The sequence below is a fragment of the Aythya fuligula genome, chromosome 11, assembly GCF_009819795.1.
Source record: "Aythya fuligula isolate bAytFul2 chromosome 11, bAytFul2.pri, whole genome shotgun sequence".
Lineage (NCBI taxonomy): Eukaryota > Metazoa > Chordata > Aves > Anseriformes > Anatidae > Aythya > Aythya fuligula.
In genome coordinates, this window is record NC_045569.1 from 18322627 (window position 1) to 18339158 (window position 16532).

The 16532-nt window shown below is 41.8% G+C and overlaps 1 protein-coding gene across 1 annotated transcript in view; it reads right to left on the reverse strand.

Annotated features, from left to right (window-relative positions):
• The window catches only part of ADAMTS17 (ADAM metallopeptidase with thrombospondin type 1 motif 17), a 172061-nt gene that overhangs the window by 129934 nt on the left and 25595 nt on the right, over positions 1-16532 (reverse strand). Inside the window, exons 5-7 of the mRNA XM_032194627.1 lie at positions 7786-7869; positions 7057-7214; positions 1121-1164 (exon numbers count right to left, since the gene is read on the reverse strand). Coding sequence (XP_032050518.1) covers positions 1121-1164; positions 7057-7214; positions 7786-7869 — 286 coding nt within the window. The remainder of the gene's footprint in view (positions 1-1120; positions 1165-7056; positions 7215-7785; positions 7870-16532) is intronic.

Genomic DNA, 16532 nt, shown 5'->3' on the forward strand with positions numbered 1-16532 from the left:
CTTACCACAGTCATCTCCACATGCAGGTACACAGGACAAAAACCTTGCTCAGTGGAAGTATGCTTCCCACTGGACAAAGAATAAATGTATTGTGAGGGATTCCCTCTGGTAAACTTGGACATAAAGGCCAGGCCTTGATTGTGTTTGAAAAGAAAATGTATTCATTTTTCAGCTCTGTATTTACTTCTTTCACCTGATCAGTCTCCACAACACAGAGGGGGAAGGATCCGCAATCTGAGATAAGACTTCTACAGGCAGCCTCAGAGCTTCTGCTGAAGACTTTCCCCCATGCTCCTTGTCACCCACTACTGTCAGCAGAGCAAGCCCTAGTCTCCAAGTGTCTCCGCAAGCATTGAAGTTTAAGATCAGCTGAAATTCAGGACCCACTCCAAGTTTACACAGAATGTAGGATAAGGGGCATCTTGACTTTGAGACAAGTCTAAAAAAATCATACAATCATCACAGAGAGGACGTTGAGTTATGCCTCCAAACACTGCTGCTACTGTGATGACTAAATAAAAACCACCAGAACAGATACAGTGAAGGTTACTGCTACCTAAGTAAAATAAAGAAAGAAAGAAAGAAAGAGAGAAATAGAGTAGGATGTAAGGACCCTGTGTATCCAGGGGTTGGGTAAGATTAAAGGCAGTTCGGAAGTCGGAGGCGGAAAAGAAGATTTAACTTGGCATTCCCACAATGAGGTATTCTTCTCTGAGTGCCAGTTTGAACTGGGAGTGTTACACAGATCCGTACAACTGCAATACATTCTTTAGTTAGCAAGTTGTTTTAGGTGAGGAAGCACTGAAAGGTACATTACACAGACAAACCAAAAGACAATTTCTTAATCTCCAATTATCTAAATTCTACATCTGTTCCAAAGAAGTTGAATCATTTAAGATTACTTCCTGAACTCAGAGACCTCCAATGCTTAGGAGGGGTTAGAATTTAATGGATTATTTATAGTTCATACCCTGCTCAACTAATCCATATTTGCATCACAGAGGTATTCAGAACAGCAAAAGCAGCGTTACAGTAAACCAAAGAATGAAAGATTGCCCAGAAAGCTCCTCTCAGCACAGAGGTGGCTATCAAAATACTCGCCCCTACTTCTTTGACTTACCCACAGTGTCACAAGGCTCGTCTTTGTGTACGCAGAAATCTGTCCTAGAAAGCAAAACAGAACAGAAGTCAAATGTATCCTGTGCCTCCAGACTTCAGGCTAGGAAAAAGCAGTGGTGCATGACTCACATATCATGGGTGTTGAGGGATTTTTTTTATTTATTTAACTGCTGTGGAGTCTACATGATGACAACACAGATAGCAACGTTGATTGCTACTGCAAGATTACAAGCAATTATGTGAATCAGCTCCATATTACTGTCCAATTTAATACTTCAGATTTTGTATGCAGAAGAGTACTGCCACATCATGTAAGAGAACTGTCTCACTCTAGGATGTCAGACTTCATCAGCAATTGGATTAAAAATGAATCTCTTATTTTGAGAGGAGAATTGTAACAGAAAGGAACACACACCCTGTGATGCAATAGCACTATCAAAAGTGGGAGAAAGGGACATGTGGGGACACTGCCTGGAGACACACAACTGATCATGTCTACTCAGAAAGTCTCAGTTCTTCAGGTTTTTTCTCCTTCCACTGGAATAGAAAAGGAAAAGAAACAAGCAGAACTAAACAGAGAAAGACAGATGTTTGCACAAAAACAAATACGAGAATTTCAGAATTTGCCAGGAAACAGCTAGGTGAGTTGGCTTCAGCTAAACATGTTATAGTCAAGTTTCTCATTTTGTGATTCGAAGCCAATACACACACATTTAATAGACTTCATTTGGTCTCTGTTATCCCTCCACATCTCATCCAGTCTCCCTAAATTTCATCAAGGCAGGAAAAGATACTACATATGCCACTGGCATCCACGGATCCTGCCAGGGATCCATGGAGCTGTGTTAAACAGAAACAGGAAGAAAAGCCTTGAAAGCTCAGCGTCCAGGTAATACCACTGCACGTGAGAAGATTTTGTAAACGACTTTCCTCATGACAGAGAAGTGTGAGAAGTATTTTTTAATTAAATTAATAGTTTGAATATACTTCAATAAGCACTTAGGCCTAAGCATTTAGGAGCTATCTTCAGTCCTGCTTTGCAGTACCACCTGCTACGAAGAAGAGCTGGAGAAAAGCATTGCATGGCTAAAGGGAAGCTGAGAAACCATAATCTCTGTCATGTGTCCTTACCCTGAGAGAATTACATGATAACATTTTGTGTGTTGTCTGAAATGCCCGAGTCCTGTGCGGAATTTTAAGAGTTTGGCAGGAGGAAGAATAAAGAGATTAAAAATACTTCTTTCCTGAAGAAAAGAAATAATGAAATTAGGATTTGTAAGAAAAGGGACTTAAGGCCGAGGTCTGTGGCTTACAAATGCAAACCCTTCACTCTTTGGAAATCACAAATCAGGTGGCCAAGGACTTGGAAGGAGGGAAACAAAAGTTATCACCAGCTCTTGCTAAGCAGATACTGAAATCTCACCATGCTTCAATGCAGAAAAAAACATAACAAGCAAAGTGTAAAAAAACAGTTAGGAACAAAACAAAAATGGAAGCTACGACCACACACCAGCCCCAGCTTTCATTTTTCACCACAGCCTTACTGTGTCTCGACACCTTGGCATTCCAGCCTTTCCAAAGAAGACTAATGACAGTCTCCTGACAGAGCTGGCACAAGCACGCCTGCTTGAATTCCCAGAGCCAACTTGACAGAGGTTTATTTAAGGACTTATTACGTTATATAAACTGGTAAATCAAACAGATGCTTTTCTTGTGACAACAGATAGTTCAACTATTAGTAGATGGCAAAAGGCCATTGCTAGAAAAGCATCTCTCTCCTCAGGGGCTGGCCAGCTCTGCAAATAAAGCACAGCAAGTTTTGCTCCTTGCGCTCTGTGTTGCACACTGAAAGGTGTCTGGCACTTTCAGGTAGCTCCCTGCAGAAATTACCCACCATGCCATAAAAAGAAGGGTCCTGTAAGCAATCCAGCACAACTTGCAGACTCTCCTACAGATGTGTAACCATCTTTGTCTGTAAAGAGTGCTGCGATGCCGTCTGGTCAGGATAGGACTCAAGACAGGTCAGCAAGAAGAGCTGAACACAGCTGCCCGATTCACTGCCTGTGGGGTTGCAAATATGAAACTTCCCCAACTCATCCTTTAAGAGTGTCAAAAACACAAGCCTAAGTGATACCATGCTTCTATTCAAAGACCTTGTATCAAAATGCTAGGATTTAAATTCTCCAGACCTACTGTATAAGTTTTACTCCAAAACTCTGTAGAAAAAGCAGAAAAGCACATCCAAACCTACAGTCACAAATGAGCTCAGTGAGTCTCCTGCCCCTTCCAAATGCAAGCTGCCTAAACAAAAACCTATACACTGAAACTCCTACAGTCCGTTGTTGCAAAATCATGAGAGAGACCAAATATCACAAAGGCATTAAGAAAGATCTGTCTCACCTGTGGATAAGTCACACCAGTGAGGTAAAATGGCCCCATCATGGTACAGGAACTGATCTGCTTTTAAAAAGGTTTCAATCACAGGTCTCTCTGGAGCATTTTTGAGCTTTACTGCATCTACGTTTTTGAAATAAGAGCCTGACATGAATAATTCCATAATGATACTCTAAGGATATAAAAAAGATACCTTCATATTCACTGCATGCGTTGAGATCTCTTATCACAGAGACTACAGCTTTGTTAGTGGGATGTTTTACAGAGATATATTGGAATAAAACTGTTACTCTGAGACCTACAATTCAAATCTAAGGCCAGACCTGACCTTATCACACCAAGTTTTGGATAATGTATTGAAATCTCACACTATAGCAGTGAAGCAAATTTCCTCTTCACTTTTAGTCACTGGCTGAATCAAGCAGCACATGTGTTGTGATCTTTTAGAGATCTGTGAAATTCTCAGTCATTATCACTTGTTGTATTGTGGACTGTTTTCATTAGCAGAATTCAACAATTCTTCTGAAAAAATGACAATAAGTCAGTTGTTTTGTTCAATAAAAAGAGCCAGAAAAGAAGAGCTCAGAACTCCTCCTAAAGTCACTCTTCCATCTGGCTCACACGAACTGGAAAAAAATACCTAACTGTGCTAAGCTGAATTCTGCAATTCAAGTCCTTCCTGTAAGAAAAGACAGTTGTTGAACTGTGCAACATGAACAAGAAATACTCTGTTTAGTGACTACTTACTAGCATCCTTCAAATGACATCTTTTGACCAGTTTAACCTTTCAGGGTCACAAAGCTAAAGGACAGAGGAAAACATGTACAGGTATAAGCTTGCCAAAGAAAGCTTGGTCCATCCATGTATACATTTAGTAGCCCTGTGAGCCCAGCTTTCTGAATGCATAAGGAATTGCTTCACTTGCCCACTTAATGGGAAGGTGGAGGGCTGGACAAATGTCTAAGATGCAGACTCTGCAGAAGGAAGCTATTCTGGTCAGCTGCTCACCAAAATATGAAACGTATTACTGGTAGGTGCCAAAGATCTGAATTTCTCTGAGTTCAAAAGCAGAATTTGGGCAAGGAAAAGTGTGAAGATTATACAAACCACTGCACTATACTCAAACCTTCAGGACTGTACGAGGTTTTTTTACCACTGCTCCTTTATTTACTGAACTGGGCAGTGGTACATCTTATTTCACAGACATAGTATACCTCTTACCTGAAAGTCAATTAGGTAGACATACTACTACTATCCCACAGGAGGGATATACCTGCCACCTAGATCACCCACGTTTACATCCAACTGAGTATATGGGGAATACCATTTTCAGGTGAAGTTCCAAAAGGCAAGTGTGCCTTGTTATTTCAAACGAACACAGCCAGATTGGAACCAGGGGGATTTCTTTAGAGGTTGACCCCAAATAATCTTTTCCTACTGCTAAAGTAGTTGCTGAAAAATTCAGCTTCTGCTTCTTCTGGCACTATTGCTTGTACTGGACATGTTGTTGCTCCCATATCCCCTGCTGCTGGTCCTTCTGCACAGTCCTGAGGAGGGTGGTCAAGGGATGGACAGAAACACACACACTTCCAAAGCCTAGAGTGGAAAACCTTATTTCCCTGACAAAGGAATCAGGCTGCTGGGCCAGAAGTCTTCCAAGCAACATGGCATCCTCTACACAGCAGAGGCAGCATGGGTTCAATAACAAGGCGCAGCAATAAGGAAGGATATAAGTAAACACTGTTGGCCTATGAAACAGAAAAAATGATGCTTTTACACAGCTGCAGGCTCACTGGCCTGAACTTTCTCACAAAACGTGAACCTAGTTTCTAACCCAATTGAACCTATACTTCTCCAAATATTCTGATCACAAAAGCCTGTGAATTTACTGAGCCCTGCGAACATCTCCACAATTCTTTCTCAAATGCCTGAGTCCAACTCATTTAGCCTGACATTACGCACTCAATTTTATAAGCTGCAGAGAGAATGCACAGACGAAATGCACTGCTCATTCCTTCCACCCTGTGCTTAGAGCACATCAGAAAAGATTCTGTCTGCCTCACTTGTCATGCAGGACAACTGGATGTCCAGATGAGTTTAACAAAAATGTTGGTTATTTATTTAGGCCCTGATCCAATAAAGCACATGCTCAACTATAACCAGGATGTTCAGCCCATTGACTTCAAAGGAACTATTCACCCTGTCTAAAATGTTAAGTATCCGCTTAAGTGCTTGGTTGGACTACACTGAATACAGGAGAGAAAGAAGGATTTGGGGGAACTGCACATGTCTGTGAAGGTGCACTCTTAGGAACTTTGCTGGCTCCATGCCCCGCTCACCAGCTATTTTACTGAACACTCACCAAAATCCCACGGAGAATTCGCAATGCGATGGTTAACACAAGAGACAATTGCAATCAGAATAGCAGTTTAAGCAAAACCATGCATTTCTAGTTGCATTGTTGGCAAGGAAAAAAGGTAGCAGAGGTGAATAATATTAAGCTGCAGTACAGTACAGACATTTCCTGTCTCTAACTAGGAAAGACAGCAGTAGGAAGCAGTGTCTTTGTAGCACACACAGCACCCATTTTACACCATATTTTTGTGCTCACTTTAATTATTCAGTGATCCTTTCTGTAACAAAGCATTCTTAGTGTAAACCTTAACGTATGCAATCAACTTAGAAGACCACAGATTTGATACTCAAAATTTACAGTGACTATGAGGAACACAGGACTTGAATTCTATTCTGAGGTTGAGCTCAAGTAGCGAAGTTGCAGGAAAAAGATTGCAGGTTAACATAGAAAACATTCCTTTCATTTACTGTATCTGGGCCATACCCTGATGTGTTTGATATACACGTATCAATAGGCAGGGCTGCAGGGTGCAAGGAAATTTGCTGTAATATGCATACACAGATTATTTCACGTCTGAAATAAATGCAGTAGGTTTCAAACATACAAATTAAGAACTACTGATCTGAGCTATGATAGAGGAGGGATGTTGAAGTGGTTATCTCCTGAGGCAAAGAGCAAGAAAATTAATTTAGTTTCTGGTATTCATCTCTCACTTTCTTAAGAGAGAACTCCCTCACCACCTCCCTCCTACTGACACCCAGTATGCTCCACAGGTACCAACTATCTCTCCTCTCAGACTGTTCAATATGCATATCTACCTAATTACACTCGGAGCACTTGTTCTTACCCGTGTTCTCAACTTGGCAGCAGCTTTCTTCTATGATGAAGGTCTTGTCCTCCAAAACCTCACCCATTTCTTTTCCACTTAAACTGGCTGGTCCGAGAAAAAAGTATCTTGCCTGTATCCTGACTATGACATGCTATGGTGACTGACAATGCTTTTGCACAACATCATTAAACATACACCAAAAAAAAACAAGGCAAATTTGAGCCCTCCAAACAGCACCCAGGCAGCAAATGCATCATCAATGGATCTTTTTCTTCTATTACTGCTGGACCAGATAACCTCATAGTTGACTACTGGCCAGTACTGGTTAAGTAAACTGATAAAGCTGACCTCACTATACCTGGTTACAAAAACAGCAGCATCCACAGGGGGGGTGTCATCCCTCGCACCAGGAACCTGGTTGTTACCAAGGTACTTCGCTCCACCATATTCTTCATTTTGCCAGTGACAAAAGCTCTCCAGAGACCTCTCTCCATGATGCCCGATAGACAACTTTGCCTTTTGGATAGAAAAGGACACAAAATAAGAAATATCAGTCACAGCATTTACACAACACATTGTATCTCTGACAAAAAACAGAGGGTCCAAGGTACAGCTATGAGGGAAAGAAAAGTGCAAAACCAGCTTCATCTGAGTGGGCGAAGCAGGGACTTTGGAACCCACACTGCTCTCTGCCATTTGATCTACAGAACAAAATCCATCAGCTGGCAGCAGTCACAAGCTTCAAAAGTCTCCTAAATCTGGAAGTTGTATTTTTGATACCAAAGCCATATAATTTTTCTTTTTTCTAACAGTTAATTCCCAAGTCTGGTTCACAACTATAAGCAGGCAGAGATTTACCAGACAGGCTAAATAAAAGGACTGTAGCTCCTTTCACTCCTGTGGCCCCTTGTACTTCTCACCTGTAACACTACCCAGCGTAGTGTGGCAGGCAGGCACCAGTTACATTTTCTGATCCTATGGCCAGACAGCCCACGTTTCCCACCCACGCAGCACAGGGATCCTGCTCTGCCTGTGAGAATACAGTGGCACCATTACAGCAGAAGGGCAAAAATGAGTTAGAACTTACAGGTCGATTGCGAAGCAGGACCAGTTTTGTCACTCGAATGCTGACTTTAATTCCAAGACTTTGATGTTGAAACATGTTGTACACCTGTTAAAATGCACAGAAAACATCCACAGTCCATCAGTAAGAATGCCAAGACATAGTAAGGTTGAAGGAACTAACTGTGACTAAAGTTAGACATTTCTCCTTCAGAAAACAGACCCAAACCAAAACCAAATGGGCTGTGCTACTCTGGTCAAAATAAACAATCTTATGAGCTATTGTATTACCACTCTAACAGTTCCATATACTACAGCATAGCTAAGACACAAAAATACAATACATTTGCTCCTACTATATAGCATTTGGCTTCACCAACTGACCAATTTGAGTAAGATCCAGCATTTGGGGACAGAAACAATAAAAAACAGACAAAACCATAATCTAGCTACAGAAAGAAAAATACTTTTAAGTGGAATAAATGAAAGAAAAGGTTGCTGAGCAATGAAGGAAAGAAAAGCAATATTCCAAAGGAACTCCAAAGCCTTAGGAACAAGGACATACATTACGAAGCATCCAACTAATATGGATCTTCAGCATTTAAATATCAGAGATATCTGAATGCAAGATGAAATAATGGTGTGTTTTAGACTTCAGGAAATAGAATGGAAAAGCAATTTCCCTCTGTTATTTTCATATCTTATATAAGAGAATAGTAATAAGGCAGCACATAATGACACAAGCCTCAGGAAATACAAAAATAGCACCGGAAACTACCTTACTAGTTTCTCCAGATTTTGCATTCCAGCTCAGATACTTCACATCATTCTTATAGATTAGAATATAAGATCTTAATTGATGGCAGAATTTTACTCCACCATTTCTCTGTGTACAAATCATTTAACTAGAATGTATAAAGAAAAAGGTGAGGCAGGGGGTCATTTTAAAAGGGTTTAAAATGCCCCCATAATAACTTCTGGATCAATACTGCATTCTCTGTTCAGTCAAAACAACAGAAAAAAACAAGACCACTGAAGAGAGACGCTTGACTAGTGGCTGCAGGACTTGGTCCTGAGTAAGCTATATTCCTTATCCATGTCTCACTTGGCTAGAAATATCACACAGGCTCAGCTAACTTCCTACAAGAAACTCAAGACATGAACATATTTCGGATATTGTTTTCAACACTTGGTATTTTTCCTATTTGTGCAAATACTCAGGAATGTGCTCAGTGTAAGAGCTTTCTTAAGCACGCTAGTGTTTGGGGTTGGATTTAATCATACATTTAAATGTTTCCTATAATTTAGGCACAGACTGCAAGACAGACACTGCTCAGTATTTGACCCACTGACCTTCAGTATGAGCACAATGAGCCATTTATCTGCCCTGCGGTTGGCATACAAATGCACACAAGTGCTGGTACTATTTACTTACCTCGGGGGTATGTTGGTAGAGCAGCTAAGGCCCCTTGCTACAGAGCCTGGGAGGGGGCTGGGTAGGGGGGTGTAAGCTCAAAACTTGCAGACAAGGGCTCTGACAGTTCACCTATCTGTAAACGGAGACCTGGACATTCAGTTGAAAGGGTCAATGGGAGCACCACACTGATCAAGTCAGTCTCTCATGCACCGCTGGACAGGCTAATGAATATTTGCCATGATCCCGTGAAGGATGCCTTTGATTTGCCTAGACCACTGCTAGCGTCCTGTAAAGCTTCTACTCATAAAAATGGCAGAACGGCAAGTAAGTTCTTATCATTAGGCCTCATGTATGATGATCTTTCCATCTGAGCAGAAAAGCTGCCTGTCTAGATACTGCAACAACAGATCCAAACACCACTGACTTCAAAAGGCAGTTTTCAGTGACAAAATCTGCAGAACACAAGCCAGTTACTGGAAAGTTTAGCTTCTCCTTTTCAAAGCTGTCAGACCCTCTTCATTTTCTCTTCTCTTGTGCTTCCTCCATCCAAAGGATAATTTGATTCTATTTGTATCTGCATCCATCAGCAATCAGAGAAGTGCTGGACCTTGTAGGCAGTAGCAACAATTGGATACTAAGCCAAAAAGACACCCTGTATGCAAAAAAGGCTTTACTTTGCATGTTTATTCAACCTTTGTTTGTTTACTTTCTTAAATGGAGCCCAAAGAAACCCCAGGCTTGTGGTGATTTCTGCTGTCTAGTAAGAACAATAACCTCTTTCCGTCTACTAAATAAGTTTGACCGGTGCAAGTGGCTGTTCTACTTCAGTACAACTAAAGCGTTCAAACACAATGCCACCTAGAGAAGAGACAGACCCCCTCTTATCAGCCATCTCCCAGCTAGTTCTGCTTCTGCCCCTTACTCCAAATGCCTCTGAGGCTGAACCAGACCTTTCAGTCCATGAGCTCTGACTGGATTAAGAGGGAGACATTTGTTTCTGTTCTGTCAGACTGGCTCCTATGCACTCATAACCAGCACTTTAACGTGTGTACAGATAAACATACTGTAAATTGCCTAACACCACAGCGCTGAGCTAACAAACTGATTATGGCAGACTGCTCAGAATCATGGGGGAATAAATTCCAGTGTATTATATTAGCAAGAAGAGTTTTTCCTGATGCTTTAGGACAGACAGCTGAATTTTGAAGATGTGGTGCAACCAAAAGTGGCGGTGCATATTCGGGCCATGCCTATCAGTTAACTAGAAGGACCAGTCTTTAAGTAGATGATGTATTCCTGGCAAAAGGCAGGAAAATGCAATCACTCACAATACCTACACGTTGGGGTAAATCATTTCTTATTGAAGTTTCAAGAATTTTTCCTCAGAAAGGGACAGACCGTTGCCAGAAAACAGTAATCCAATATTTTCTGTTGTATTTTTCTCACAACTCTGCACTGCTTCTCAGGATTTGAAGTGTGATCATAAGCTCAGGTGAAGAAGATAGCAGTACTATGATTTAAGATGGTCCTGCACCAGAACTGCAGAACAATGTCAAAATATGTTTACAATTTCCAATCTTCTTTCATGAACCAAGCAGGAGAGGACACTCCAGCTTCATTTGCCTTCACCGATTCCTCTATTTATTCTTAGCAAACCCCCCTATAAAATTTTATACAGAAAGTTCTACAAAGATTCAGCAAGGATCTGTACAGCTCCACCTGCAAAAAAAAACGTCATTCAAAATTATTAAAATCTACAGGTAAATTAGCAAGAAAACTGACCTAAAAGTTTGCCTGCACGTTGGTTTGCACAAGCAAACACCATCTTCCAAACAGTTCTCACTCATTAATGAAGTAAGTACAGGATGGATACTATTATCCCTGTACTGACAGGACCACCTCAATTTACCACAAATCAGACCAATAACAGCCTGTAACAATTCCCCTCTGGGCTCCTTCCTCACCGATTTCCCTGCTCCAGCGTGGGTCCTTCTCGATGGAGGCCAATTCCTGTCAGGAAGGCCGGCTCCAGCGCGGCCTCCTCATCCCAGCCCCACTTCTTCCAGGGAATCCCAGCCTGCTCCAGGCTGTTTCTCACACTTTTTTCCTCACTTCTCACTGCCTGAGTGGAGTTTTGTGCTTTCTTAAAACCCATCTTTACAGAGGTGCCACCAGCTAGCGCCCTGTGGTGGCACCGCTGTGGAGCTGACTGGAACCGGCTGCGTGTGGTGCAGGGCAGCCCTCGGTCTCCTCACAGGAGCCGCTCCTGCCAAAGCCTCGATGCTAACACCCAGTACACAGCCTTTTAAATGAACACCCAAACTGTCTCAAATAACAGTGTTTAAGGCTAGAAAGAGCCTCAGTAAGACAACCAGCCCTTAAATGACCTGACAAGGAAACAAGAGACTGAATTCCACACAGGCCGTTCAGAGCCATTTTGGCAGCACATGGCCAGAATTAAACTAGATTGTACAAGGCAGGTTGTGCCCAAAGTGAGTATTATCACGGAGCCCAGGTGTCTATTTAAAATAAAAAGAATTCAAAACAGTAAGTTATTCCTGCTTAAAGTCAGGCTCCACTGTGGCCGTGACCACCTTCTGCCCTTCTCCCCTAGCCTACAGGGAAACGTCATCCACTTTGCGTGTCAAAAGCTGTTCGCTGTGCCCAACAGGTTATCATCAGCGCATGAGCTAACAGTACCCTGTAAAATGGCTGAGATAATTGGTACCACGGGAGGAGGATTGGGATTTCCCAGTGCAGATGTTCTCAAGATTTACTGCTGCATGGACAGCGTGCATTTTTAGGCAGACTGACTCACAGACACCTCCCCTCCCACTCGCCATGCTGTGGGCCACCCTCCCTCAAGCCTGCAATTGCATCAGACCCTTGAGGTTGCTGTGGCCTCCTAACATGAGGAAAGAAAGAATATTTGGGGTATTTTAGAACTTTTTAATAAAGTGAAGCAGCTGGGAACAGAAGAGCCAGCTGCATGAAACCTATTAATGCTTTGCTAAGCTCTGCCATGGAACAAAATGCAAAGGCTGCTGTTTTAGGGTGTCACCACAGCTCCAGAAAGCAGCTTGGCTGGAAGAGCGAGGGACGTTCTCGATCACTGGACTGAAGGGAAGGGGTGTGAAAAATTGTCAATGTGTCTGAAACGCAGTCATAGGCACTGGTAACCCTGCTGAACGTGAACTATGTTATCTTAACTTCCATCCTATGAGGAGTCATCAAAAGCACAAAGAGTGCTTTGGGAACAGAAAGAGGTATAATAATAAGCCTCACAAAACAAGACAGAATAATGGAAGAGAAGTTGCAGGAGAAAAATGAAAAAAATAAAGTCAATTTCTCTGACATCTCCTTCCCTTGTACACATTTTCCTGACAGAGCCTTACTGCTCAGAATGCCCTCAAGAAATGACAGAAGTGTGAAGCCTGAACCATCTTTCTCCTCCTCCCGTTTGCATTCCTCCTGCCCTTCTTTCTCCTCATACCATTGACATGGAAGGGACAGAATAAATGCAGTTTTGGCATAAGCTGTCCAAGCCTGCCCCAGCATGCATAAAGTACAACCCAGACATGAGGAATTGGGATAAGAGAAGAACTAAAGTACATCAGTTTGTTTATTTTTTTTTAAATTCTCAAGAGCTTCCTCTGCAGGTGGATGGTGGGAGGGAGACGTGTGTGTTTCAGATGTTCTGGAGTTCAGCACAGCAACCCTGAGGGTGAATGGCTTTTTTTTTCCCCCTTCCTTCTCACCCCCCTCCCCACCCTCCCAGCTTAGCATTCAAGCTACAGCCTCCCCATGGCTTTGGCTGCTGGAAGATGTTTGGGCAGCAGAAGCATTAGTCAGGTTACTGAGGTTGTCTTTTACTTGTTTTGAAAAGTGCTATAGGATTTCTAACACCCACCTGAAGCCAAGCTTTCAGATTTCCCCTTTAAACATTATGAAAAAGAACATATTAATGTTCTTTATAAGATACAGTTGACATAACTCTTTCTCTTGGGACTGCTGGAAAGAACTCTGTAGACCGTGATCAAATATTTATATCCTATTCCCTTACATTCCCATCATGAAAATTCCAGATCAGGGCAAGGGAGCTGATTATCAGCAGCAGCTCTGGAGACTTTATGTGCCAGCACCCAAGAGAACAGAGATGTAAATCCATCAATACGTGCATGATAAAAGTGATTTTATCTGCTACTTCAACGCAGAGAAAGCTCTCAGAGGGGAAATCCAAAATGAAAAATGATCTGCAGAGTGTTAAAAAAGGCTTCAGAGAGTAAAGCAGTATTATTCCTAAAGAACAACATAAAATTTTTCCCTCTTAATGATATCCAAAAGATCACTAACTTCAAGTTACTGCTTGCTATTGCATAGGGCTTTCACACTAATCACATGGCTTAGGAACAGCTGCAGAACTAACACACACTACAGAAACTTACCCCTGCGTCCCTGTGTGCTTGCTGTATTCTTTCAGAAAAAGTCAAGCTCAAAACCAAGCTACAAATTTCACTTATTCCAAAGCTCCAAAAATGCACTTTTATTTACTTAAAGTTTTTAAACACATAGAAAGCAGCTTTTAAATTCCTGTGTTGTGGTCCTGGCAATTCAGAAATCTTTGTCCCTAAATGTGCAGAGCGTCTGTCTCAACAGGACTTCACTTGCAAAGAAAGCTCTGCATAATTGTAAGGAGCCAACATTCACAATTTGTTGTTCAGGTACTAGCTGAAGCTAGTTATTCCTCATCATTAGGAACACTGATATGACCAATGACTTGAATCACAGACTTTTGTCCAGGAAGCTGAAGGCTGGAGTTGTGAAGACCAGGTGCACCAGAGGCCAGCTTATCTGCCTCTGAGGACAGATAATCTCCTTTCTGTGTAACTGCTGAAAATTAAACAAGGAAAAACAAAAGCATAAAACTGCAGAACGCAGTGTATGTCCCATCCTTCAAAACCTGCTCCTGAACTGATCCCAAAACAGCAGCTACTGTGAGCATATTGAAAGAAACACTGGGGAAAGGAAAGGAGAGACCAATGTGCTGCTCTCCTAGTTTCAGGCAGAGAAGCCTGAAGTTGAGTTTAGATGAAGCCTACCTTGCAGGAGCAACACAGGACCTCACAGGAAATAGAATATCCATCCAAATAGCCTCCAAATGGATGAAATGAAGTAAGAAATTACAGCTGCCAGAAGCAGACCAACAGAATGGGTGAGCAAAATAAGTATGTTTTACCATAAAGACACTTTGCTTTGGGGTTTAAATGCAGTTCTAAATGCTGGTGGTTACTGAAGGAGAGCAGGAACGAAGGCAGGAAACTGGAGATGCCCTCATGCCAAAGGATGTACAGAGATGACAAAGTAAAATGTTAACACTGCATCACATTGTACAAAAGATCAATTCCAAGGGAGTTTAACTTACAAAAAGATTAGCACATCTACTTAAGCAGCTGGTTTTGCATTTATGTAATTCTGCTGACATCTCTCCACATCCATGCCCTTGCATCCAGCATGCCCATAAATTTGTTGCCTTGCTAAGGCTGCAGATGTACATGGTGGCATTTGACAACTTTGTCAGCTTTTTTTTTTTTTTTTTTAACAGTCACAAAGCCATCACAAATCTCCCATGGGTGCAATTGTTCTGAATCAAACTCCTTGTGAGAAATCAAGAAAATATTTCATTTTAGAGGTGGTGACATTTAAAAAAAAAAATTAACTCAAAGCCTTGGAGCCATGCTTGTTCCCACTCATACATTACAGAGTACCTGAGAGGAAAATTATTCCGTAATCTTGGAAAAAGGTGTCATACAACTTCAAGTATTAGATTATTAAATGGAAGAGCTTGCATCTCTACAGTGACATTCAGAAGTAACAGGGAACCTTAATGTGAATCTTCTTTCTGTTCAGGGGGGTGGTCAGAAACACAGAATATTATTAAAAACACATCATTTCCTACATGAAGCTCTACCTGGTATTTCTGGGTTGCAAAAGGGTTTTGCTTTATTTCTTAGCTGTTATTCTAGAGTAGTTCCCCCTCCCAGGATTCTCATTTACCAAGGGAGCAATAAAACTGTATTTTGTAATGCTGACTTTTTTCCCCTTCAGAAACTCTTGTAACATAAATAGATATTAAATACTTGAAGGCAGATCACTTTATTTAAAATGTCTATAAATATAAAATGCATTAATAAGACCTCTTAATGCTTGTTTTGTGGTTTGACAGTAAACGTAATGGCTTACAGAGAGGAGTTAACTTAATATACCCCTGACCAGTAATGTTCTATTTGCTTAAATGCAAGTATCCAAGCCAAAATTAACATTCTGGTTTCTTTTAGAGGCAGCCCGCCATCCTGCAGCGTAGCTGAATAAGCACTGCCTAATATCATGGGGCAAATCCTGTCCCCCAGCTAAACAGCCACAGAAGGCTGACAGGAGTCACAGTGAGGCAGGCAGGAAACAAAGACCCCAAGCAGCCAGGAGGCTGCTTCATGGCATGGGTATACAGAGCACAACTGATCCTGCACCAGAAGAAGGTGCTGCAGTTATTTTCTGAAGGAGTTATGGTCGTTTTGCTCCACATACGACAAATTTAAAGATGAGAAACTAACACAAAAGGATTCATCGTGTTTGGTGCATGCACTACCAAAGGAATGTGGCTGGGTGAAGGGTTCAGCTAAGGCATACCTTGACCACATCTCTTTTCCTGAAATATATTTTCTGAATTATTCTTCATCCTCTTTTGGTAGGGTGAGGAGCTGCTTTTGTTACGGCAAATGGAATGCTGAAATTCCCTTTGATTTTCTTGAATTTCACCTCGTTTTATAGCCTCATCACTAAAAGATTTATGCAATAATGCGATCTATGTGTTTGCCTATTATTATTCCCCAGTATCCTCTGAGTTTGCTGGCCTTTCACAACCACTTTCCTCAGGGAGGCAGAAGCCTGAAAGGTACTATGCTTCTACAAGCATGGGAAAGTAGGTGGCCAGACTAAGGTGAGGGACACTCTCAGTGCTCCTCTGAAGGCAGAAAAGCTAAAACATAAATTCAAACCCTATCAGACAGCAGAAAAACCACATGGGTGAGTCCCCAGGAGCAATGACTTAACAGTGGGAAGCATTTCAGCTGGATTTTACACCTTAGGAGATGTCAAGTAAATGTGCTCCTCAGCCAAGACTCCTCTTCCATGTGCACTCTCTAGTGTCTACTAAAGGGCTGAGCTCATACTACAGCATCAAAATCGAGCTTAAAAGACCATCAGGCAAACCCATTCGAAATTAAGCTCCAATATCTGTTTAGAACATGGGTTTGCAGGACCCAATCCATCATCACCTCCTCACATACAAACACACCTAG